This window comes from Mustela nigripes, chromosome X (assembly GCF_022355385.1).
Source record: "Mustela nigripes isolate SB6536 chromosome X, MUSNIG.SB6536, whole genome shotgun sequence".
Classification (NCBI taxonomy): domain Eukaryota; kingdom Metazoa; phylum Chordata; class Mammalia; order Carnivora; family Mustelidae; genus Mustela; species Mustela nigripes.
The window spans coordinates 66,932,325-66,956,826 of NC_081575.1; the positions used below are offsets into that span (position 1 = coordinate 66,932,325).

Here is a 24,502-nt window from a genome sequence, read left to right on the forward strand (position 1 = left end):
ATATAAGCAAATAATTAAACAATACATTACACTGTATCTATAGGAGAGAAATACAGTAGAAAGTTCTATGGGACACAGGCAGGAATGTTTTTACTTTGAACAAAGCAAGGAAGGATACACAGAGGAAATGGATTTTAAAGGATAACTAGGAGTTGTTAGATAGACTGTGTTTATATTTTAGTTTTTTCTTTAACTCTTGTGTTCTGTCTCCCCTTTATCTTTATGTTTCACAAAGTCTGGTAGAGTGTTTTATATATTTTAGATGACCAACAAACATCTGATTGTACATATACCTGGAGAGAGATAGAGATGAATACTTACATATATATGTTTGAGTATAGTTATATATCCTTATATGTCAATTTACAAATGTATAGATCCATATTCTCAAAAAGAGTAGGTGAGAAGGTGTCACTTGATGTAGTTATAAGCTCTACTATATGAATGGACATGTATAATTAATGCTAACTAAAGCACTGAAACAGAAAATGGCCAGTTTGGGGGAACACAAAGTACACATAGTTTCCCTCATTCCCATATCCCCATGCTTCCTTTTTTTTTCTTCCCCATGCTTTCTATTAATTTAATCCTGACTTTCAAGTTAGAACTTGAGAACAGAAATGACTGACAGTGGCCATTCCAGGAGGACAAAAGTAAAACCAGGAATTCTCCACTGGGTCCACGATTCCCATGTTTACTATTTAAGTTAAAGAAAACATAGGGGTGACTGGGTGGCTCAGGCAGTAAGTGTCCAATTCTTGATTTCACCCCAGGTCATAATCTCAGCATTGGGTCATGAGATCGAGCCCCCTGTTGGGCTCTGTGCTGGGCATGGAACCTGCTTAAGATTCTCTCTCTGCTCCCTTTGCCCCTCCCCCTCCGTGCTCTTGTGCTCATTCTCTCTCTCTCTCTCTTTCTCTCTCTCTCAAAAAAAAAAGAAAAAAGAAAATGTAGGTAGCAGTAACAGGGCTTGATGGTAAAGACAGTTGAAAGAATGTGATAGAAACCTGTGAGTATGTGGTGACATATAGAAGATAATTCAGAATTGAATCAAGTTCCCCACAGAGGAGGCTGTGTTTCTCTAACAGCGTGTATTAAAAGGATGGTCTCTTTTTTTAGGGTCAAAGTAGTGATAGAGATTCTCTTTTTTTTTAACTTTGTGACACACACAGAGAGAGAGAGAGAGAGAATGCACAAGCAGGGGGAGGGGCAGAGGGAGAAGGAGAAGATGACTCTCTGCTGAGTGGGGAGCCCAGTGTGGGGCTCAATCCTAGGACCCTGGGATCATGACTGATCTGAAGGTGGGCGCTTAGCTGACTGAGACACCCAGGCGACCCCCCTCTTTTTTGTGATAGGGATTTTCTTATGGGGTGGCAGTCAGTTTCATTATTTATAATAAATGCTTCATGCTCTAAAGGGTGACGTGATCATATACTGCCTACCTGCTCTCTCTTATGTGTAAACACACGCACTCGCTCGCTCTTCCCCCCATGCCCACGTATATATACATCCCTTGATCTGTAAGGGGAGGGCAACACTTGTAGACAGAAATAACTTAAGAAAGGGAATTCTCCCAAGGAAACACCTTTTATTTGTTCTCAGTAAAAGACTACATAAAGACTTGAGCATAATTTAATAGATACTTATCCTTATTATGCCTATTGCTTATAGTCCCACTTCAATGTTTTGAAGGAATGACAGAATGACCTGGCTCCCAAGCAGATTAGTTTTCAGAGATGTCCTGAGGCCACCTTTGAACTAGCATTCCCTGGAGTAACCTGTTTATATTTCTTTTGGACTGTGAAACAGAAAGCTTAAAGAAATGGAGAAACTGTTTGATACTGTGTTTTTCCAAAATATATTGCGTATCCTTGCTACTGTTGATGAGCCCTTCTAGTGTCATGTACTATAACTAGTATAGCATATTATATCTCTACTATATTGTAATTTTATTATTATTACTATGTTATATTATGCCAACTAGTACAGTATATCGTTGGTGATCAGAATTTTGGAATGTGAATGGAAAACTGAGTGCGTTAGAAATTGCCAAGCCCAAAAAAAAAAAAAAAAAAAAAAGAAATTGCCAAGCTCTGCTAAGAGAAAGAGTGATGACTTGAGACTGAAGAATGACTGTAGCTTTTTTTTTTCATGGAAAAGAGGTTGAGTTGCACTAACTATTCCCCTTTGCACTTATTCTGAATTGAAGTTCACTTATTCTTTAAGGAAAATATACAGATAAATATTTCTGTGAACTCCTGAAGATAAGTCTTGGCTACTTTAGGAGAAAAAAAAGTGATGATGTTGGCTTCTTTAGGGCATAGGATCTATGATAAAATATCCTCATAGCTTTAGGGCTTATGAGCTGTCTTTTCTCCCAGCAAAATGTCCTCTAACAGGATGGTTGGCATGGTTTTATATAAACCTCTTGGAGCTTGGATTTTTTTTTTGACCTGAAAGAGGCACCAACTGCCACTTTTGATTCCACTTTTAGCTGCAATTTAGCTCTTCTGTGTGCCTATAAAGTAAATGCCATGTAAATAGGAACCCAGGATAGGGTTACTTGTTCTGAAAAGGTCATGTACCAACTGCAGTTGCTGACTAAATGTTCCTGCAGCTAGGGGTGTTTATAACAGTCTTGTTCCCATTTATTTCTGCAGAGCGTAGTGAAGCTGATGAGGGGCCTGCTGCACTGCATGATCAGACAGGTATGGCATTGTTAACAGCTCCCTCTCTAATAAAAGCACATTGTAATAGTATCTCTACCCTTTAGGAAATGTTCACAGCTTATATTCTTTCGATTTCACAAAGACAGTGATTTTAGAAAATTTATAGAATCGAGGAGGGGAATGTCGCCCATGATCTCACCACCCTGTTACCACTGGAACGTTTCCTTCCAGTCTTTTTCTCCCCCTGTACAAATGCCTTTTTTGATATACTTCATCATGACTGTACATGCAATTAAGTACATTGAGTAAAGATGATACAGGCATATAAGCCCTCATATAAAACCCTTGGGACCAGATACATTTTAGAATACAGATTTTTTCAGATTTTTCAGTACAGTGCAAATACTAGAATATTGTGCTCTCAGCAGGTCCAGAACAGCACTGCATCATCAAAAACATTAATCTCTCCATAGGGAAACATGCATTTTCACACTCAGTGAAATAAGTAAAGACTACAAATGTCAATTTGGATCAACTATTGCCACCAAACAAATTTTGGCACAGGACTTAGAGAAGAAGAACCTTTATGGCAATATTTTAGATTTTAGGATTAGAGATTAGTGCCAAAGGCTTTTATCTGCTTGGATTAATTTGCATTTTCCTGACCTTGAATGAAGTTGAACATCCTTTCCTGTGTAGATTGAAAACTTGCATTTCCTCTGTTAATTGCCTGTTGGGTCCTTTGTCTATTTTTCTTCTGGGCTGTCTCTTTCATGACTATTTGAGGAGTTGCTATACATTATGGATATTAATGTTTTGTCACATACACTGCAAATTTTTTCAGTAGACTGTGGTTTATCTTTTGGGTTTGCTAATGATTTTTTTCATTCAAAAGGATTTTACTGAAAAAGAAAAAGTGTTTTACTTTTATCCTAGGAGATCTTTACACATGTTGCACACATTGAATCTAAACTGACTTTCTTGAGACCAAGATCACATTTTATTAGAAGTCGAGGCCCAGATTAGTAAAATGACTATCCACAGGCACACCACAAATCTAAAGTAGAAAGAAATCAACTCCAGACTTCTGAACTTCTTTGTCAGTGCTCTTGCCTGTATTATTAGCTCATGGCTATCATTCATTGCTATAATTTCTTTTTTCCCCTTCTCTGCTCCTTTTTTTTGTATTTTAAATATTTGAATTTTCTATTTTCTACCTTACCAAACAGGTTTAAAGCCACCAACTTCATGAACCTTATTTAAAGGTAGTAGTTTCTACGACATATCAAATGCACATATAACCAAATCTCGGTTTCAGGAACAAAGTCTTTCAGTTGTCCATTGCACGATGTTTCCTTTCTGACCTCTGGTTTCAGCCCTCATTCCTACATTTTTCTCTGTCACTCCATGTATCTCTCTCCAGCAATTTCCATACTCCTTCAAAATAAGTCCCCTTATCCTAATTTCCCTCCAAATTCCTCCCTCTGTTTCAGGAACAAATGTATCTTTTTTACAACTCAGCTGGCTCTTCTTACTAGGCTGTTCACACTCAACCCCTCTGCATCTCAGTGGATATCTGCTGTGGCAGATGGCAGTGGCAAAACAACCATCCAAAATGTGAAAGGGAGGTAGTGAGTAGGAAATAGTTGGCCTTAACTGGCCTGATTTTGTAATTAAATTGCTTAAATTAAAACAACAACAACAGCAGCAGCAAACTTTCCTGGTGGCCTTAGTATAGGGAAAAATAAGTAACAATCTACTTTAAATATTTACCATCGCCTGTAAACCAACCGCAATGAGATATGTTTGAGTGCTGCAGAAGGATGGCATGTGGGATGATGTTTCTGCATTGCCTGCCTTTACTGTTCTTTTTTTCTTCAGGTGGATAAAGTCGAATCCTTCAAGTATAGTCAGAGTACCAAGGATAGCCTCCATGCCAAGTACAATACTAAAACCTGTGCCACTGTAGTGGGTGATGACCAGTGGGGACACCTGCAGTTGGACGCTACCTCCGTGTATCTGCTCTTCTTAGCACAAATGACTGCCTCAGGTCAGTAGCAGGACAGAGTGGCTGGGAACAACTGCAGTGAGGAGCACTGGCTCCTGCACCTGTGGCTTCTCCGGGAAACGACATAGCCATTGACCTTTCTCAAAGACACCCAATGGAAATACAATACTTTGCACAGTTTTTACAGAGAAACCAACTCTCTGAGATCTAGTTAATATTCTTTTCCCTTGAAAATAAGTCTGGGGTTCTAAGCAATTGTTTTTAAATGGAGAGCCAGGAAATCCGGGGTCTATTTTATTTAGATGGGTATTCTTTGTCTTTCATTAATTCTCAGATACCATGAGATGGTGAGATCAGAAAGAAGGGCCAGGGTTTATTGCTTGTTCTCATGCTATAAACTGAACAGCCTTTAGTAAGTACTAACATAAACTGAATCACCTACTTTCTACTATTCTTTATATATGTATTATAAACAAGGTATCTGTCTAAACGCATCTAAATTACATTAAAGGGAATTAACTTAGGAATCAGAATTCAAATATTTATTTTTTATTATTGAATAATACACTATTTTTAGATGGTTTTGTTATTAGGTTTAGGTCTTTACCTGAAAAAGGAAAATGTAAGAACCAACATAATTCCCTTTTATTTTTCCTAACTTGGGGAGGATGATGAATCTGATCACACTCTGTTTGTAAATTAAACAGGACCTTTTCCAGATCTTCCTGAGTAAGTAAATGTACTCAGAATGCCACATTTTTTGACATTCGAATTTCTTTGTCTTCTTATCTGGCTGTAGAATTCCTGAGTACTAAGGGCATTTGGGGCAAGAATTGCCCCAGAAAATTCTTGTTCTCATTTTCTTTCATAAATAAATATTTGGTGATAAAGCCTTCCTTTTTTTTCTAAACCCTCTGGAATGCACAGACCAGAAGCTGAAATACCTTCTATTAAAATGATAACATGGCTGTCCTTATATTCCCATATTTTGGAGGGGAGGTTCCTCCATGAATAAATATATATTTCAGATTTTATACATTTATATAGAATGGCAGCTATAACTTCATTTCCAGCATTCTTTTAGTACCCACTCTGAAGTATTTTTCTACAAAGCAAATTGTCTAAATATTTCTTATAGTTTTGATTTTGAGTCCAGAAGGAATAGAAATATACTAAAGAGGCTTATATAAGACATACTCATTCAACAAGTATTTGTTGATTTCTGACTTAATATTTGATTTTCACCTCAATAAGCTGACTTTGATAGGTGCTTGGAAAAAGATGGATATAATTTGATTGGTCTGGGTGACTGGGTGACTTAGTTGGTTAAGCATCCGCCTTCAGCTCAGGTCCCACTTCAGGCTCCCTGTTCAGTGGGGAGTCTGCTTCTCCTTCTGCCCCTCCCCACTGCTTGTGCTCTCTCATGTTCTCTCTCTCTCTTTCTCTCTCAAATAAATAAATAAAATCTTTTTAAAAAATAAAGGTTGATCAGACCTTTGCAGAATAAATAGTAATAAGTAGAATTTCACAAGTCGGAGAAGGAAAGGGAGTAGCATGACAACAGCACAAAAGTTGGAAAGATACTGGCCACCTAGGTAATACTAGTTATCTTCTATGGCTAGAGAGTAAGATAGATCTAGAAAAATGCCAAAAGGTGAAGCTAGACAGTTGGAGCTAGCTGTTTAAAGGCCTATAAATCATGCTAGGTAGTTTGGAGTTTAGTCTATAGTCATTAGAGAACTACTCAGGGTAAATAATCAAGAAACTTTCAGATGATTGGCTCGGTAGCAGGAGGATAGATTGAATGGATGAGAAAATTAACCTGGAGGACTAGTCAGGAGGTTAGTGGAATACTTTAGGCAAGAAATGATGGAGAACACATGTAAGGCAGTACCCTTGAGGTTGAAAAGGATAGATGTGAGAGGTAATCAGTAGATAATGTATGAAAGATCTTCATGGAAAATTTTCATCTTTCATGTAAGTAATTCTATGCACATGTTTGGACCCTTAAAACCTTGATTAAAAGAGAGGCTTAGTTAGAAGCTGACTGCCCTTCCCCCAAGCAAAATAACCATAAATTGTGAAAATAAATTTATAAAAACCCAGCCATTTAGTCACTGGACATTGTCCGAAGGGCATACGGCAAGCAGAAAAACATTTATTTAAGCAAATCTGAATCTTGATAAAAGCAGCAAGAGTGTAGCATTTAGACTACAACCTACTTCCTCCCTCTCCCCGCTCACCATGACAGAAGCAGTACTCAGCATGAATGCAGCCAAGAATATAAGGCTTCCTCTTCCCCTACCTCCCAGTTTAGGGCTATGATATCTCCCAAAGAGTGGTTTCCAGCATTTCTCATTCTCCCCAACTCTGTGTTACGGAAGCTCTGGTCCAGCCAAGAATAACTAAGGGATGTGGAACTCTACTCCTACTCCTCAGTCCCACCCATGGAGCTTAACCCCAGACAGAGCAGTCCAAGAATAATAGGCTTAGCCCACCTTGCTTGTAGCATGGAGGGACAGACAGGCCACAGACAGAAAAGCTCCATAGTCCTTCCCAAGAAAACTGACTTTATTTGGAACTGACTGTGGGAAAGTTCAAGTCTAAGGGCATTGAAAAACTGGAGGATTTTTTGTTCTAAGAAATTAAGAGGAGTTTTATAGCTCAATCAGAGCAACAAACTAACCCATAGCCTAGCTAGAAGTTTTAGCAGAGAGCCAGGGACAGAGACAGCTAAAAAGAGTTATCCTAGGGTTAGAACAGGTGTCAAAGGCTGGTCTCAAAATCCTGAAATGAGGTTTGAATTTAATTGGATGAGACTGTGGGACAGTTTTTACTTCAGAACAATATACAGTATAATAGAACAATCAGCTGGCAATTGGTGGAGTTTAACAACTGAGTATGATACCAACAGAGGCAGACACCACAGACTAAAACAAAACTGCGGTCTTCCTTGGTTGACAGTGTGTATGCCCAAGGCTACATCCTCCAGGGAACAGCATCAGAGGCTCCATACTGTGGGAAAAATAGATTTCATTGAAATTGTCCAGCCAAGTCACTAAACAAATAGCAAGTAAACATAAACAAGCCCCATACAGGAGGGTATTAATATATCTAAGGAGTTTCTGCAACATATTTTCTGCATTATCTAGTTTTCAACAAAAATGTATGACACATGCAAAAAAACCAGGAAAGTCTGAGTCAACACACACAAAAAGCAGGTAACAGAAACTGCCTTTGAGAGGAACCATTATGTTGAATTTAGGAGACAGACTTCAAAACAGTTACTATAAAAATGTCCAAAAATCTAAAGGGTACCATGCCTAACAAAGTAAAGGAAAATATGATAAAAGCATTTCATCAAATAGAGACTATCAATAAAGAGATAAAAATGATCCAAATGAAAATCTTGTAGTAGAAAAGTATAGTAACTTATTTTTTTTCCAAATATTTATTCCAATTGCAGTTAGTTAACCTATAGTATAATATTGGTTTAGAGATAGAATTTAATAATTCATCACTTACATCTGACACCAAGTGCTCATCATAACAAGTGCCCTACTTAATACATATCTCCCATTTAATGCATCTCCCAACTACCTCCCTCCATCAGCCCTCAGTTTGTTCTCTGTTAAGAGTCTCTTGTGATTTGCTTTCCCTCTCTTTTTTCCCTTCCCATATAGTCTTCCATTTTGTTTCTTAAATTCCACATACAAGTGAAATCATATGGTATTTGTCTTTCTCTGCGGCCAGATAAAATGCTTATTTCACTTAGCATAGTACACTCTAGCTCCATCCACCTCACTGCAAATGACAAGATTTCATTCTTTTTGATGGCTGAGTAATATTCTGTTGGGTATATATACCACATTGTCTTTAGCCATCAGTCAGTGGACATTTGGGTTCTTTCCATAGTTTGGCTATTGTTGATAATGCTGCTATAAACATCAGGGTATATATACCCCTTTGAATCTGTATTTTTGTATCCCTGGTAAGTGCCTAGTAGTGTAATTGCTGGCTAATAGGGTAGTTCTGTTTTTAACTTTTGGAGGAACCTCCATACTGTTTTCCAGTGGCTGCACCAGTCTGCATTCCCATCAACAGTGTAAGAGTGTTCTTTCTCCAAATCCTCACCAACATCTGGTGTTTCCTGACTTAATGATTTTAGCCATTCTGACCAGTGTGAGGTGGTATCTCACTGTGGCTTTGATTTGTATTTCCATGATGATGAGTGATGTTGACCATCTTTTCATGTGTCTGTTTCCCATCTGTATGTCTTTTTTGGAAAGATGTATATTCGTGTCTTCAGCCTACTTCTTAACTGAATTAATTTGTTTTTTGGGTGTTGAGTTTGATAAATTCCTTGTAGATTATGGATACTAACTGTCCTAAAGGAAAGATTCACGGCAGCTATACTCTTAGTTTCAAAGGGAAAAAAACACTATTGATATTATAAAAAATCTAATAGAAACAGAAAGAAGAAAAGGGAAATCTGCACAGAGATGAGGGCAATAGTAAGCAGTAAAGGAGTATAAGACAGAGTTATATCAAATTGAGTACTTACAACATCCAATCTCCTTAGTTGGGGAATCCCCTTGGATATAGCTAGGCTGGAGACCTTATTGAGAGACCTGGACAGAGTCCTTACCTCAACTGAGACTTCCAACTGACCATCCCCATAAGGGCTGTATTTATAGATCAAATGACATGGCAAGTGATGGGGGTCTGAAGTTAGACAATCATTTGTTTATGTGCAGTTTGGAGCAAGCTGCATTCCTATGTTATCATTTATTTACATAGTCAGGGATCCTGAGCTAGGTATGCTTGCCTCCCATCCCAGATTCCACTGGGGGGCAGCAACCCAGCCTGGAGCTGGAAAGGATGTAAGGCAAAATTTATAGTTCTTGGGATCCAGACCAGAAGGGCCAATTAGCTGACCTGGAGTCCAGCTAATGTCAACTAATCAGGCTCCCGAGGTTACTTATGCAGCACAAGTATCACAAATAACATTCTTTAGCCAACCTGTGTAGGTGCAGGTTGGGGTAGTCAGTTATGCAAAAGAAATCATAGAAACCTCTATCCATATAATACACTAACCCTTTTCAGATAAGTAAATTGCAAAATCTTCTGCCATTATATATATTACCTTTTAGGGATTTTTTAAAAGATTGTATTTATTTATTTGAGAGACTGAGTGAATGAGAGAGAGAACACAAGCAGGGACAGAGGGAGAGGGAGAAGCACACTCACCTGCTAAACAGGGAGCCCAATGCGGGACTCAGTCCCAGGACCCTGGGACCATGACCTGAGCTGAAGGCAGACACTTAACTGACTGAGCCACCCAGGTGCCCCTGTTGCCTTTTAGTTTTGTTAATTGTTTCCTTCTCTCTACAGAAGCTTTTCATTTTAATAAGTCCCAGTAGTTCATTTTTGCTTTTGTTTCCCTTGCCTCCAGCAATGTGTCTTGTAAGAAATTGCTGTGGCCAAGGTCAAAGAGGTGGCCACCTGTGTTCTTTAGGATTTTGATGTCTCACATTTAGGTCTGTCTCACATTTAGGTCTTTCATCCATTTTGAATTTATTTTTGTGTATACTGTAAGAAAGTGGTCCAGTTTCATTCTTCTGCATGTTATTATCCAGTTTTCCCAACAGCATTTGTTGAAGAGACTGTTTTTTTCCCCTCACTGGATGTTCGTTCCTGCTCTATTGCAGATTAGTTGACCATATAGTTTTTGTTCCATTTCTGTGTTTTCTATTCTGTTCCATTGATCTGTGTGTCTGTATTTGTGCCAGTATCATACTCTCTTCATGAGTACAGTTTTGTAATGTAGCTTGAAATCTGGAATCATGATGCCTCCAGCTTTGCTGTGCTTTTTCAGGACTGCTTTGGCTATTCAGAGTCTTTTGTGGTTCCATACAAATATTAGGACTATTTGTTCAAGCTCTGTGAAAAATGCTGGTGATACTTTTGAAAATTTCACTTGAGAGGCTAATCATATTTGAGCTGGCAGGAGGAAGAATCAGCATACTTGAAGATAGGTCAACAGAGATTATTCAATCTGAAGAACAGAAGAAAATATAATAAAAATGAATAGAACCCAAGAGAAAGGTAGAACAAGATTTAGAGCATCAACTCATGTGTAATGAGAGTATCCAAAGGAAAGTAAGGAGCAGAAAATATATTCAAAGAAATGGCTGATTACACTTCATATTTGATGAAAAACATTGATCTATACATCAAAGAAGCTTAATGATCTCCAAGTAGGATAAATAGAGATCCACACCCAGAAAGAATAATAGTAAAAATATTAAAAAGCAGAACATCTTCAGAGCAATATGAGAAAAAAGACTTGTCATGTACAAGGGAACCCAAATAAAAGTTAGCTGACTTCTCTTCAAAAAGAAAAAATAGAGGCCCAAAGGAAGTAGAATATTGCATTATTCAAAAAAGAACCTGTCAACCAAGAACTTTTATCCAACAAAACTATCAGAAATGAAGTGAAATGAAGACATTCTCAGATAAATAAGACCTGAAAATTTGTTGCTGGTAGACCTATCTCATAAGAATTATGAAAGAAGTTCTTCAGGTTGCAATCAGGTGACCCCAGATAGTAATTGGAATCTGTACAAAAAAACCAAAGTACTTGTGAAAGACAAATACCATATAATTTCACTCATATGTGGAACTTAAAAAAACAAATGAATGAAGAAACAGACAAAATGAACAAACAGACTCTTTTTTTTTAAACTTTTTTATTTTATTTTTTTTTAAAGGTTTTATCTATTCATTTGTCAGAGAGAGAGCGAGTGAGAGCGAGCACAGGCAGACAGAGTGGAAGGCAAAGTTAGAGGGAGAAGCAGGCTCCCTGCGGAGCAAGGAGCCCAATGTGGGACTCGATCCCAGGATGCTGGGATCATGACCTGAGCTGAAGGCAGCTGCTTAACCAACTGAGCCACCCAGGCGTCCCCAAACAGACTCTTAAATACAGAGAACAAACTGGTAGTTGCCAGAGGGGAGGTTGGCTGAGGGTGGGAATAGGTGAAATAGATAAAGGGGATTAAGAGTGCACTTAACTTGGGGCACCTGGCTGGCTCAGTAAATAGAGAATAGGACTCTTGATCTCAGGATCATGAGTTGAAGTCCCATGTTGGGCATAGAGCTTGTTCAAAAATATATGTAAAAAAATTTTTAAAAAGAGTACACTTAATGAGACCTGAGAAACATATAGACTTGTTGAATCATGGTATTGTATACATGAAACTAATATAATACTGTATGTTAATTATACTTGAATTTTTTAAAAAATGAAAAAAGAGAAAAAGAAAAAAACAGTGGTAAAAATAATTATAAAATACAATATAATTACATAGCTCTTCTTTCTTAACTGATCTAAAAATCAGTTGTATAAAATAGTATAATTGTATCATTGTGGCTATAGTATCTATAATATATTTGATAATGAGAGAATTAAGGAAGTGTGGGGAACAAAGCAATATTGAATTAAGGAAATAATACCAAATGATAAATCCACAGGAACAAAGGAAGACCACCAGAAATGGTAAATTACATTATTAATATTATAAAATATAAATATCTAATTTCCTCTCAACTTTTTAAAAAGATATAAAATTATATAGAGAGATTTGAGATGATGGCAGCTGAGTAGGAGGACCCTAAGCTTGTTTCATCCCACAAACACAACTACATAACTATCAAATCATTCTGAATACCCTGGAAATCAATCTGAAGACTGACAGAACAAACTCCACAACTAAGGGACAGAAGAAGCCACATCAAAGAAGGTAGTAAATGTATAGACATGCTTTAGGGGAGAAACAGATCATGGGTGCTGCCAAAGTAGCTGTGGTTGGAGAGAGGGAGAGAGGGAGGAGCACATTAGAATGCACAAGGAGGACATTTCCTCAAAGCCATTGGCTGGGAAAATGAGAAGTGCTTACTTTTGTGAGTTGTTGCAACCAGCAGGGCTTAAAGACCAGAGCTTTAAAGATCAGCAGGCTTGGCTAGGATGGAGCCATGAGGGCACTGCCCTTCTCCTGGATAGAAGGCAGGCAAATAACCCCAGGGGGGCAGATGGTATGGAAACAGCAATCTGAAGGACACTTGGGGGCACACAGAAGAGAGACAATTTTCACTTCCTGGAGCATGTTCCTGAGAGGCAGAGTTCAGAGAGATGCCTCTGTGGGGACAAAGGAATTGTATGGCCCCTCACCATAAATATAGAGCCACCTGTGGGAAGCAATGCATCGCCCACACTGGCTGCCAAACATGCTTACAGCAAGCCCTCCCTTCCCTGCGTTCTTGCGGGACTGCCCTTCTCAGTCAGCCTTGCCTCAGTCCCAGCATGGCAGGTCCCTTGCCCAGAAGACCAGCAGAAAAATCTGCCCACACCATGTCACCCAACCAGAGTTCAGCAGGGCTTCAGTTCTTCTGGAAATGGTGTCAGGTCTCATTTTACAACCAGATGAGAGCATTAGTTAAAACTAGTTAAAACATGCCACATTATGGTCAAGAACCAAACACTGCCCACTTCAGGCAAAGAGAGCCTCTGCAGATGCCTGGCTGAAGGATAGAGCAACCAAAACATGACAGCAGATGCATGCAATACATACCAGAGACATATCCTGAAGCACCGGGCCCTGTACACTGTATGACCTCTTCTTCATAAAGCCATTATTCTCAGGAGCAGGAAACATACAAGCTTGTCTAACAGACAGAAAAAGCCAGAGACTTGGACAAAATGCCAAGATGGAGGATTTCATCCCAAATGAAGGAACAAGATGAGGTCATGGCCAGAGATCTAAGTGAAATAGAAGTAACATGTATCATGGAGAACTTAAAGCAAAAATCATAAGGATACTAGCTGAGCCTGAGAAAAGAATGGAAGGCTCTTATCACAAAGATAAAAGAAGTAAAAAAGAATCAGAAAGAAAAAAATGCAGTAACTGAGAATGGAAATAGGCTTGATGCAATGAACACAAGGCTGGAAAAGAAGAGAAATGAATAAATGATGTAGAGAACAAAATTAAAAAATAATGAAGCTGAACAAAAGAGAGGAAGAAAAATGATGAAACACGAGAATAAACTTAAGGAATTCAGTGACTCCATCAAATGTGATAACATTCATAATGTAGGAGTGCCAAAAGAAGAGAGAGAGAGAAGGGGACAGAAAGTTTATTTCAGGAAATAATAGCTGAAAACTTCTCTAATCTGGGGAAGGAAACAGACATCTAGATCAAGGGGCACAGAGAACTCCTATCAAAAATCAACAAAAGCAGGTCCACACCAAGACGTATTGTAATTACATTTGCAAAATATAGTGATAAAGAAAAGAATCTTTAAAGCAGCAAGGGATGTAGGGAGCATGGGGCCCTGTGCTTAGACTCCTGCAGCAGAGGTTGGGCCTGCCCTTCTGGAAGCAAGGGAGACCTTATCATCTCACAGCCTCTGAGTCTCTTCCTGAAGTGCCTTCTTCCTGCCACCTGCAATGGAGGAGGAGGGGGAGGAACACAGGACTCCCCACAAGAACCCATCACCAACCCCCCTTAAGACCATGTCCCCCCAGCTCCCTCATAAGCCTATCCAACATGCTTTCTCTCACTCTCGGACCTCACAGGCTACAGGCAGAATGGACCTCTGGGTTTCCAGATTAAAAGTGAATCAACAACAACAATAACAAAGGAAGACAAAAGAAGTCCTTAACTTAGAAGGGAAGACCCATAAGGCTAGCTGGAGATTTCTCAACAGAAACTCAGCAAGCCAGAAGGGAGTGGCATGACGTATTCAAATGCAAAATGGGAAAAATCTGCAGCCAAGAATCCTCTATCCAGCAAGGCTATCATTCGGAATAGAAGGAGAGAGAAAGAGTTTCCCAGAGGAATAAAAACTAAAGGAGTTCATGACCACTAAACCAGCCTTGCAAGAAATATGAAAGGGAGACTCTTTGAGTGGGAAGGAAAGACCAAAAGTCACAAACACAAGAAAGGAACAGAGAAAATCTCCAGGAACAATGACAGAACAAGTAATAAAGTGACACTAAATACATGCCTATCAATAATTACTCTGTATGTAAATGGACTAAACACTCAAATCAAAAGACAAAGTGTCAGAATGGATTTTTAAAAAAGAATCCTCTACGCTGCCTACAAGAGACTCATTTTAGACCTAAAGACACCTGCAGATTATAAAGTGAGGGGATAGAGAACATTTTTCATGCAAATGGACATCAAAAGAAAGCCAGAGTAGCAATGCTTATACTGGAGAGGGTAGACTTTAAACACTGTAGAAGAGATGAAGAAGGGCACTATATCATAATAAAGGGGAAAATCCAACATGAAGATCTTAAAATTGTAAATATTTACATACCCAACATAGGAGGACCCAAATATATAAAATAATTCATAGCTAGCATAAAGGAACTCATTGATAATAATAGTAGGGGACTTTAACTGCCCACTTATGTCAATGGACAGGTCATCTAAGCAGAAAATCAACAAGGAAACAATGGATTTGAATGACACACTGGACAGGATGGACTTAACAGATATATTGAGAACATTCCATCCCAAAGCAGAAAAATATACATCCCTTTCACGTGCACATGGGATGTTCTCCAGAACAGATCACATACAGAACAGATTTAGGTAACAGATAAGGCCTTAGCCAGTACTAATGAGATCATACCATGCATCTTTTCTGACCACAAGGCTATGAAACTTGAAGTAAACCACAAGAAAAAATTTGGAAAGACCACAAATACAGAGGTTAAACAGCATGCTACTAAACAATGACTAGGTCAACCAGGAAAAGAAAGAAGTTTTTTAAAATACATGGAAATAAATGCAAAGGAAAACACAATGGTCTAAAACCTTTGGGGTGCAACAGAAATGGTCATAAGAGAGAAGTATATAACAATATAGGCCTACTTAAGAAGCAATAAAAATCTCAAACAGCCTTACCAAAAGGAGCTAAAAAAAAGAACAACAAAACCTAAAACCAGCAGAAGGAATGAAATAATAAAGACCAGAGCAAAAATAAATTATATAGAAAATTTTAAAACACAATAGATCAATGAAACCAGGAGCCAGTTCTTTGAATATATTAATAAAATTGACAAACCTCTAATCAGACTTATTAAGAAGGAAAGAGAAAGGACCCAAATAAATAAAATCAAATGAGAGAAGAGAAATAACCAACAACACAGAAATACAAAAAATTATAAGAGAATATTATGAAAGACTATATGCCAATAAATTGGAGAACCTGGAAGAAATGAATAAATTCCTAGAAACACATAAACTACCAAAACTGAAACAAGAAAATATAGAAAACTTGAACAGACCAATAACCAGCAAAGAAGTTGAATCAATAATCAGAAAACTCCCTACACACAAAAGTCCAGGGTCAGATGCTATCACCAGCGAATTCTACCAAACATCTAAAGAAGAGTTAATACCTATTCTTCTCAAACTATTAAAAAAAAACTGAAAAGGAAGGAAAACTTCCAAATTCATTCTGTGAAGCCAGCATTACCCTGATACCAAAACCATATAAAGACAGCACAAAAAAGAAAAGTGCCAGCCAATATCCCTGATGAACTCTGATGCAGAATTATCATAAGATACTAGCAAACCAAATCCAACTGTACATTAAAAGATTCATTCACCACAATCAAGTGAGATTTATTCCTTGGTAGCGAGGGTGGTTCAAAATTCTCAAATTAATCAACATGATACACCACATTAATAAAAGTATAAGAATCATATGATCCTTTCAATAAATGCAGAAAAAAATTTGACAAAGTATGTAATCCGTTCTTATTGATAAATCCTCCAAAAGTAGGATTAGAGGGAACATACCTCCACATCATAAAAGTCTTATGTGAAAAAAAAAAAAGCACAGCTAATACCATCCTCAATGTGGAAAAACTGAGAGTTTTTCCTCTGTGGTCAGGAATAAGTCAGGGATATCTACTCTCACCACTGATATTTAACATAGTATTAGAAATCCTAGCCATAGCAATCAGACAACAAAAAGAAAGAAGAGGCATCCAAATTGGTAAGGAAGAAATAAAATTTTCACTACTTGCAGGTGACATGATACTGTATATAGAAAACCTTAGCAGCACCTGGATGGCTCAGTTGGTTAAGTGTCCAACTTGTGGTTTCAGCTCAGGTCATGATCTCATGGGTCATAGGATTGTGCCCCACATCAGGCTCCCCACCCAGTGGTAAGTCTGCTTGAGATTATCTCCCTCTGCCCCTCACCTAATGCTCCCCCACCCCTTAAAATAAATATATCTTTAAAAAAGAAAACCGTAAAGACTCCACCAGAAAATTGCTAGATACAGAAATTCAGTAAAGTCACAGGGTAAAAATATCAACATACAGCAGTCTGTTGCATTTTTATACACCAGTAATGAAGCATGGAAATCAAGGAATCTCTCCCGTTTACAAATGCACCAAAAACCACTAGTAACAAACCTAACCAAAGAGTTTATATAAAAGACCTGTACTCTGAAAAACTATAAAACAGTGATGAAGAAAATCGAAGATGACACAAAGAAATGGAAAAACATTCTATGCTCTTGGATTGGATGAAAAAACATGACTCAAATGTCTGTATTATCCAAAGCAATCTATACAGTTCATGCAACCCCTATCAAAATACCAATAGCATTTTTCACAGAGCTAGAACAAACAATTCTAGAAATTGTATGGAACCACAAAGACCCCAAATAGCCAGAGTAAACTTGGGAAAAAAAAAAAACAAAAACAAAGCGGGAGGCATCACAATTTCAGACTTCAAGTTATATCACAAAGTTGTAGTGATCAAAACAGTATGGTACTGGCACAAAAATAGACACATAGATTATGGAACAGAATAGAAAATCCAGAAATGAATCTACAACTATATGGTCAGTTAATCTTTGACAGTGAGGGAAAGAATATCCAATGGAAAAAAGACAGTCTCTTCAACAAATGGTGTTGGGAAGACTGGGCCGCAATATGCAGAAGAATGAAACTGGACCACCTTCATACACCATATACAAAAATAAATTCAAAGTGGATTAAAGAGCTAAATGTGAGACAGGAAACCATCAAAATCCTGGAAGAGAACACAGGCAGTAACTTTTGTGACATCAACCATAGCAACTTCTTACTAGATATGTCTCCTAAGACAAAGAAAACAAAAGCAAAAATGACTATTGAGACTTAATCAAGATAAAAGGCTTCTGCTCAACAAAAATTAACAAAACTAAAAGGCAGCCTAAAAAATGGGAGAAGGCATTTGCAAATGATGTATCTGATAAAGGTTTAGTATCCAAAGTATATAAATAACTTATGAAACACAACACCTGAAAAACCAATAAGCCAGTTAAGAAGTGAGCAGAAGACATGAATAGACATTTTTCCAAAGAAGACATACAGATGGACAACAGACACACGAAAGATGCTAAACATCATTCATTGTCAGAAAAATAGAAATCAAAACTGTAATGAGATATCACCTCACACCTCTGGGAATGGCTAAAATCAACAACACAAGAAACAACAAGTGTTGGCAAGGATGTGGAGAAAGGGAACCCTCTTGCCCTGTTGCTAGGAAGGCAAACTGGTACAGCCACTCTGAAAAACAGTATGGAGGTTTTCCAAAGTTAAAAAAAAAAAAGAAGAAGAAGCCTACCATATGATTCAGCAATTGCAATACTAGATATTTACCCAAAAGATACAAAAAAGTAATTCAAAGGAATACATGCACCCTGATGCTTATAGCAGCATTATCAACAATAGACAAATTATGGAAAGAGTACAAATGACCATTGATCAATGAACGCATAAAGATGATATGGTATATGTTATACCATCAAAAGCCATCAAAAAGAATGAAATCTTGCCATTTGCAATGACATGGATCCATATGATTTCACTCATATGTGGAATTTAAGAAACAAAATAGATTAACATATGGGAAGGGAAAAAAGAGAAGGTGGCTAACCATAAGAGGCTTTTAACTACAAAGAACAAATATTTGCTAGAGGGGATGTGGGTGGGGGGATAGGCTAAATGGGGCATAGGTATTAAGGAAGGCACTTTTGTGATGAGCACCTGGTTTTATTTTTTTATTATGTTCAATTAGCCAACATGTAGTACATAATTAGTTTTTGATGCAGTGTTCAACAGTTTGTTAGAGCAATGGGTTTTATATGTAGGTGATGAGTCACTAAATTCTACTCCTGAAACTAATATTACACTGTATGTTAACTAACTAGAATTTTTTTTTATTTCTTTTCATCGTAACAGTATTCATTGTTTTTGCACCACACCCAGTGCTCCATGCAATCTGTGCCCTCTCTAATACCCACCACCAAGTTCATTTAAATAAAAACTTAAAGAAAAAAAAAGAAAAAAAAGGAAAATAGGGATAGACATTAAAAAATCAACAAAAATAAAATGAAAATGAAAAAAAATAAATAAACTTAATTGCTTCCTTAAAAGTCTTATCTCCAAATACAGTCACTTTGGGGATTAGGGCTTCAACACATCGGTTTCAGGGTGACACAATGGAGCTCATAGCAAGCACTTAAGGAAAATATAAGAGTAAATCTTCCTGACCTTGAATTAGACAAAGCCAAATTAGACATTACATCAAAAACCATAAGCAACTAAAGAAAACACAAGCTGGAATTTATCAAATTAATAACATTTGTGCTTCAAAGGATCTCTTCAAAAAACTTACAAGCAACCCGGAATATGATAGAAAGTATTGACAAATTACATATCTGATAAGGGACTTGTATCTATAATATATAAAGCATTCCACAGATCAATAATAAAAAGATAATCTAATTTTAAATAGGCAATGAATCTGAGTTGACATTTCTCCAAAGAAGATATTTAAATGGGCAATAAGTACACAAAAACTGCTGAACATTATTAGTCACTAGGCAAATGCAGATCCCAATAATGACATACCACGTCACACCCCCTAGGATGGCTAAAATCAAAAAGACAGAAAACAACAGATGTTCCTGATGATATGGAGAAAATGGAATCGTCATACACTGTTGGTGGGAATGTAAAGTGGTGCAGCCACTTTGGAAAATAGTCTGGCAGTTCTCAAAAGGTTAAGCAGAATTACCATATGATCTAGCAATTTCACTCTTAGGTATATGCCCAAAAGAAATGAAACAGTGTTCACTCAAAAGCTTGTGTAGATACATGGATGTTCATATCAGTATTATTTATAAGAGCCAAAAAGTGAAAACAACCTGAATGTCCCATCAACTGATAATTGGATAAATATGGTACATTCACAAAATGAAATATTCTTTAGCAATAGAAAAAATAGAAGCATCGATACATTCTACAACACGGATAAACCTTGAAAACACGCTAAGTGAAAGAACTCACACACAAAAGGCCCCAAGTTGTATGATTGTGTATATATGAACGTCTGGTAGGGCACATCTATGGAGACAAAGTAGATTAGCAATTGCTTAGGTGGAGGGAGAGGGAGATAAAGTCTTGAAAGGAAATGGGGAATGACTGGTAATGGGTACAGGGTTTCTTTTAGGAGTGATGAAAATGTAAAATTGATTGTGGCCATGTGGGTGAATTATATGGCATATGAATTATATCTCAATAACATTTTTAAAAATGAAGGAGAGGGGCTTATTGATAGATGAGGACAAGTCAATGTAAGTGGAGTAGAACACTGAGTTGGCCTCATTTCTGAGCTCTTCATGTTTTAGTATGCTTTAAATAGCACTGCCATCTTTGGCCAGCTCTACTTCATTTCACTTCTGTGTATCCTCTTCTTCAAGTAATGTCATGGCTCCACAAAGGGGACAGGATGCAGAGATCCTGAATGTATGGTGTTGCCTCAAGAGACAGGTCCCTCTCCTGTGGTTAACAGGGTTGTTTAAGAGCATTCAATAAGTCATTATTGAATGAACATTTACTGTTCAATATTATTTAATACCATTCAAAGACTATGTGAGATACTTTTAGGGACTATAAATATAAATAAGAAATGGTTCTTTCCTTCAAATTTAGGTATAGATTTATTTATAGTACAAAGTAAAAAGTAAGTTCATTACAGCAAGGAAAATAAAATTCTGTGAAACACAGAGAGAGGAATCAGTGACAGCATCACCAAGGAGATACAATTTGAGCTGGGCCTTGAAAGAACAGTTAGGATTTCAAGATTTGGATGAGGCAACTTAAACAATATCATGAACAAAGGGACAGATAATAAAAATGTGACTTTTGTATTGTGTAGTGGGGGCACCTGGGTGGTTCGGTGGGTTAAAGCTTCTGCCTTTGGCTCAGGTCATGAACCCAGGATCCTGGGATTGAGCCCCACATCGAGCTCTCTGCTCAGTGGAGAGGCTGCTTCCTCCTCTCTCTCTCTCTCTGCCTGCCTCTCTGCCTACTTGTGATCTCTGTCAAATAAATAAATATATTGTGTAGTGATTTGTTAGCTGTGACACAAGTCTGAGAGATGGACAAAACCATTTTCACACCCTCTGCCTTCTCTCTGTCTCTGAGCAAGCACTCTGGCACACAAAGGGGATAAGATAAAACTGTGAAGCTGATGTCCAATATTATATCTATCATCTCTTTTTCCTCTCTCTAGCAAAGATGTTAAGGTCATTACTGCTACAAGAAAGACACATTGCTAATGCAACTGCCCTGTGCTACAGTTGCTAGTTTTGACAGAGCCATGCATCAGGAGGAGTTTGTAGTCTAATGATGTGGATCATACAGTCCTTTTTGGCTCTAAAGTTAGAGATCAGGAGGAGTTTGTAGTCTAATGATATGTATCATACAGTCCTTTTTGACTCTAAAGTTAGAGTTCTGTGATCTAAAACATCTGTTAATAGATCAAAGATTTAAATGCAAAAAAAAAAAAAAAAGAAATTATAGGGGTGCCTGGATGGCTCAGTCAGTTAAAAGTCCAACTCTTAGTTTCAGCTCAGGTCATGATCTCATACATGGGTCATGGGATCGATCCCCGCATCAGGATCCATGTTCAGTGGGGAGTCTGCTTGAAGATTCTCTCCCTCTGCCCCTCCCCCACTCACTCTCTTTCAAATGAATAAATAAATTTTCTTAAAAAGAAATTATAGAAGTACCAGAAACAGTCATGGGATAAACCTTCTTAATTAAAGAGTCTAAGAATAAAGTAAGATAAAAACAAAGACAGAAGCAAACCAGAAGAGACTATAAGGAACAAACTGTGGGTTGCTGGGGGGGGGGGGGGGGGGGGGAGGATGGGATAATGGAATGATGGGTATTAAGGAGGGCACTTGATATAATGAATATAATGAGCATTGGTACTGGATATTATATTTAAGTGGTGAATCATTAAATCCTACCCCTGAAACTAATAACACACTATATGTTAACTAACTTGAATTTAAATAAAATCTTAAGGAAAATAAATAAAAATTTCTGATAAGAAAAATATACTGTAAACAAAGTCAAAGTTCAAACTAGGAAAAATACTTGCAACAGATATGATGAATAAAAGGATAATTTCCTTAATATTCATCAGTATGTCAGTAACTTGAAAACCAGCAATTCCATGGAAATTGTGAAGGACACAACCAAACAGTTCATAGGAAAAGAAACGTGGATTGCTTATAAACATATAAAAAGACTCACAACCTGACCCACAATTAAAAGAACTACAAATTAAACTACAGAGGTTTTATTTCTCCTCCATTACAGTGGCAAAGATAAAAAATTTTTAAAGCCTGTGTTGACAAGGGCATAGGAAGTAGGTGGGCAGGGCTGATTGGTATGTAAACTGTGGAACTTCTTTGCAGAATAACTTGGTGATGATTATTAACCTTTAATATACACATGGTGAAGTATTTAGGGAGAAGTGTATTGATATTTGCAACTTTGTATCAAAAAAGATGGATTGACATCCAGATGGCCAACAGACACATGAAAAAATGCTCCATATCACTCGGCATCAGGGAAATACAAATCAAAACCACAATGCGATATCACCTCACACCAGTCAGAATGGCTAAAATCAACAAGTCAGGAAATGACAGATGCTGGCGAGGATGTGGAGAAAGGGGAACCCTCCTACACTGTTGGTGGGAATGCAAGCTGGTGCAACCTCTCTGGAAAACAGCATGGAGGTTCCTCAAAATGTTGAAAATAGAACTGCCCTATGACCCAGCAATTGCACTATTGGGTATTTACCCTAAAGATACAAACGTGGTGATCCAAAGGGGTACGTGCACGCAAATGTTTATAGCAGCAATGTCCACAATAGCCAAACTATGGAAAGAGCCTAGATGTCCATCAACAGATGAATGGATCAAGAAGATGTGGTATATATACACAATGGAATACTCTGCAGCCATCAAAAGAAATGAAATCTTGCCATTTGCGACAACATGGATGGAACTAGAGCGTATCATGCTTAGCGAAATAAGTCAAGCAGAGAAAGACAACTATCATATGATCTCCCTGATATGAGGAAGTGGTGATGCAACATGGGGGCTTAAGTGGGTACGAGAAGAATAAATGAAAGAAGATGGGATTGGGAGGGAGACAAACCATAAGTGACTCTTAATCTCACAAAACAAACTGAGGGTTGCTGGGGGGAGGGGGTTTGGGAGAAGGGGGTGGTATTATGGACATTGGGGAGGGTATGTGCTTTGGTGAGTGCTGTGAAGTGTGTAAACCTGGTGATTCACAGACCTGTACCCCTGGGGATAAAAATATATGTTTATAAAAATTACAGTTAAAAAAAAATATGGATTGATGGATAGATATATATGTGATAGAAAATTATACTAAAATGTTGATGCTTGAATCCAGATGATGTGCATACAGATGTTCACTGTAAAATTCTGTCATTTTTTCTGTTTGTTTGAAAATGTTCACAATACAATGTTGGGGAAAAATAATATGCATAAGTCTGTGACTCAGCGATTCTTCTAAGAATTTACCCTGGGGAAAAAAAGAATTTATCTTGATATACTGGTACATGTGCACAAAGATATACATACATATACATACATACATATACATATATGTATGTACATGTATACATACACATACATATGTGTGTGCATATGTGTGTATACACATATGTACATATACATATATGTGTGTGTATGTATGTATCTCATATATTCATGTATATCATTTGTATCATATGTGTATTTATTCATATATATATATATATATTCATTACAGCATTAGTTATAGTGATTTAGGTACAACCTAAATGTTTTCAATAGGGAAATGGTTATATAATTAGCCATTTAGTGAAATTCCATGTGGCCATTAAAAAAAATAAGGCAAATATCTTTAAAATTATTTCCAAGATATATATGAAAAAAGCAAAGTACAGTATAGTATACAGCTCCTTGATACTTTCTATATATGTGTAATATTTCTCTGAAAGGATACAGAGGAAACTGGTAAGAATGGTTTCTTTTTTTATGTAACAGGATTTTTATTAAGTATTACATAATTAAATAATCATTTAAATATTAAATTATGTGACGGGATCACTTCACATATCACACAAACATTACAAAATGTGAAAACACAGACTCCTTCTGCCTCCCTGGAAATCTTAGCATTTGGAATACCTCATGCAGCACTTCAATCTTTTAACATATAAATGGTCTCTTTTTTCAGGTCTATCAAAGTATAATTTACATACAATAAAATCTATCCATTTAAAATGTACATTTCAATGAGTTTTAACAAATGTTTAGTTAAACCTGTTCTGTCTTGTGTTGTTAATTTTAGCCATTCTGACT

General features: G+C 37.3%; 1 protein-coding gene across 5 annotated transcripts in view; it reads left to right on the plus strand.

Annotated features, from left to right (window-relative positions):
• Positions 1-24,502, plus strand: part of PHKA1 (phosphorylase kinase regulatory subunit alpha 1) — a 146,432-nt gene that overhangs the window by 6,128 nt on the left and 115,802 nt on the right. For all 5 annotated transcript variants that reach the window (XM_059385631.1, XM_059385632.1, XM_059385633.1 and 2 more), the window contains exons 3-4: positions 2,661-2,708; positions 4,551-4,719. In XM_059385631.1, the coding sequence (XP_059241614.1) occupies positions 2,661-2,708; positions 4,551-4,719 (217 nt within the window). The remainder of the gene's footprint in view (positions 1-2,660; positions 2,709-4,550; positions 4,720-24,502) is intronic.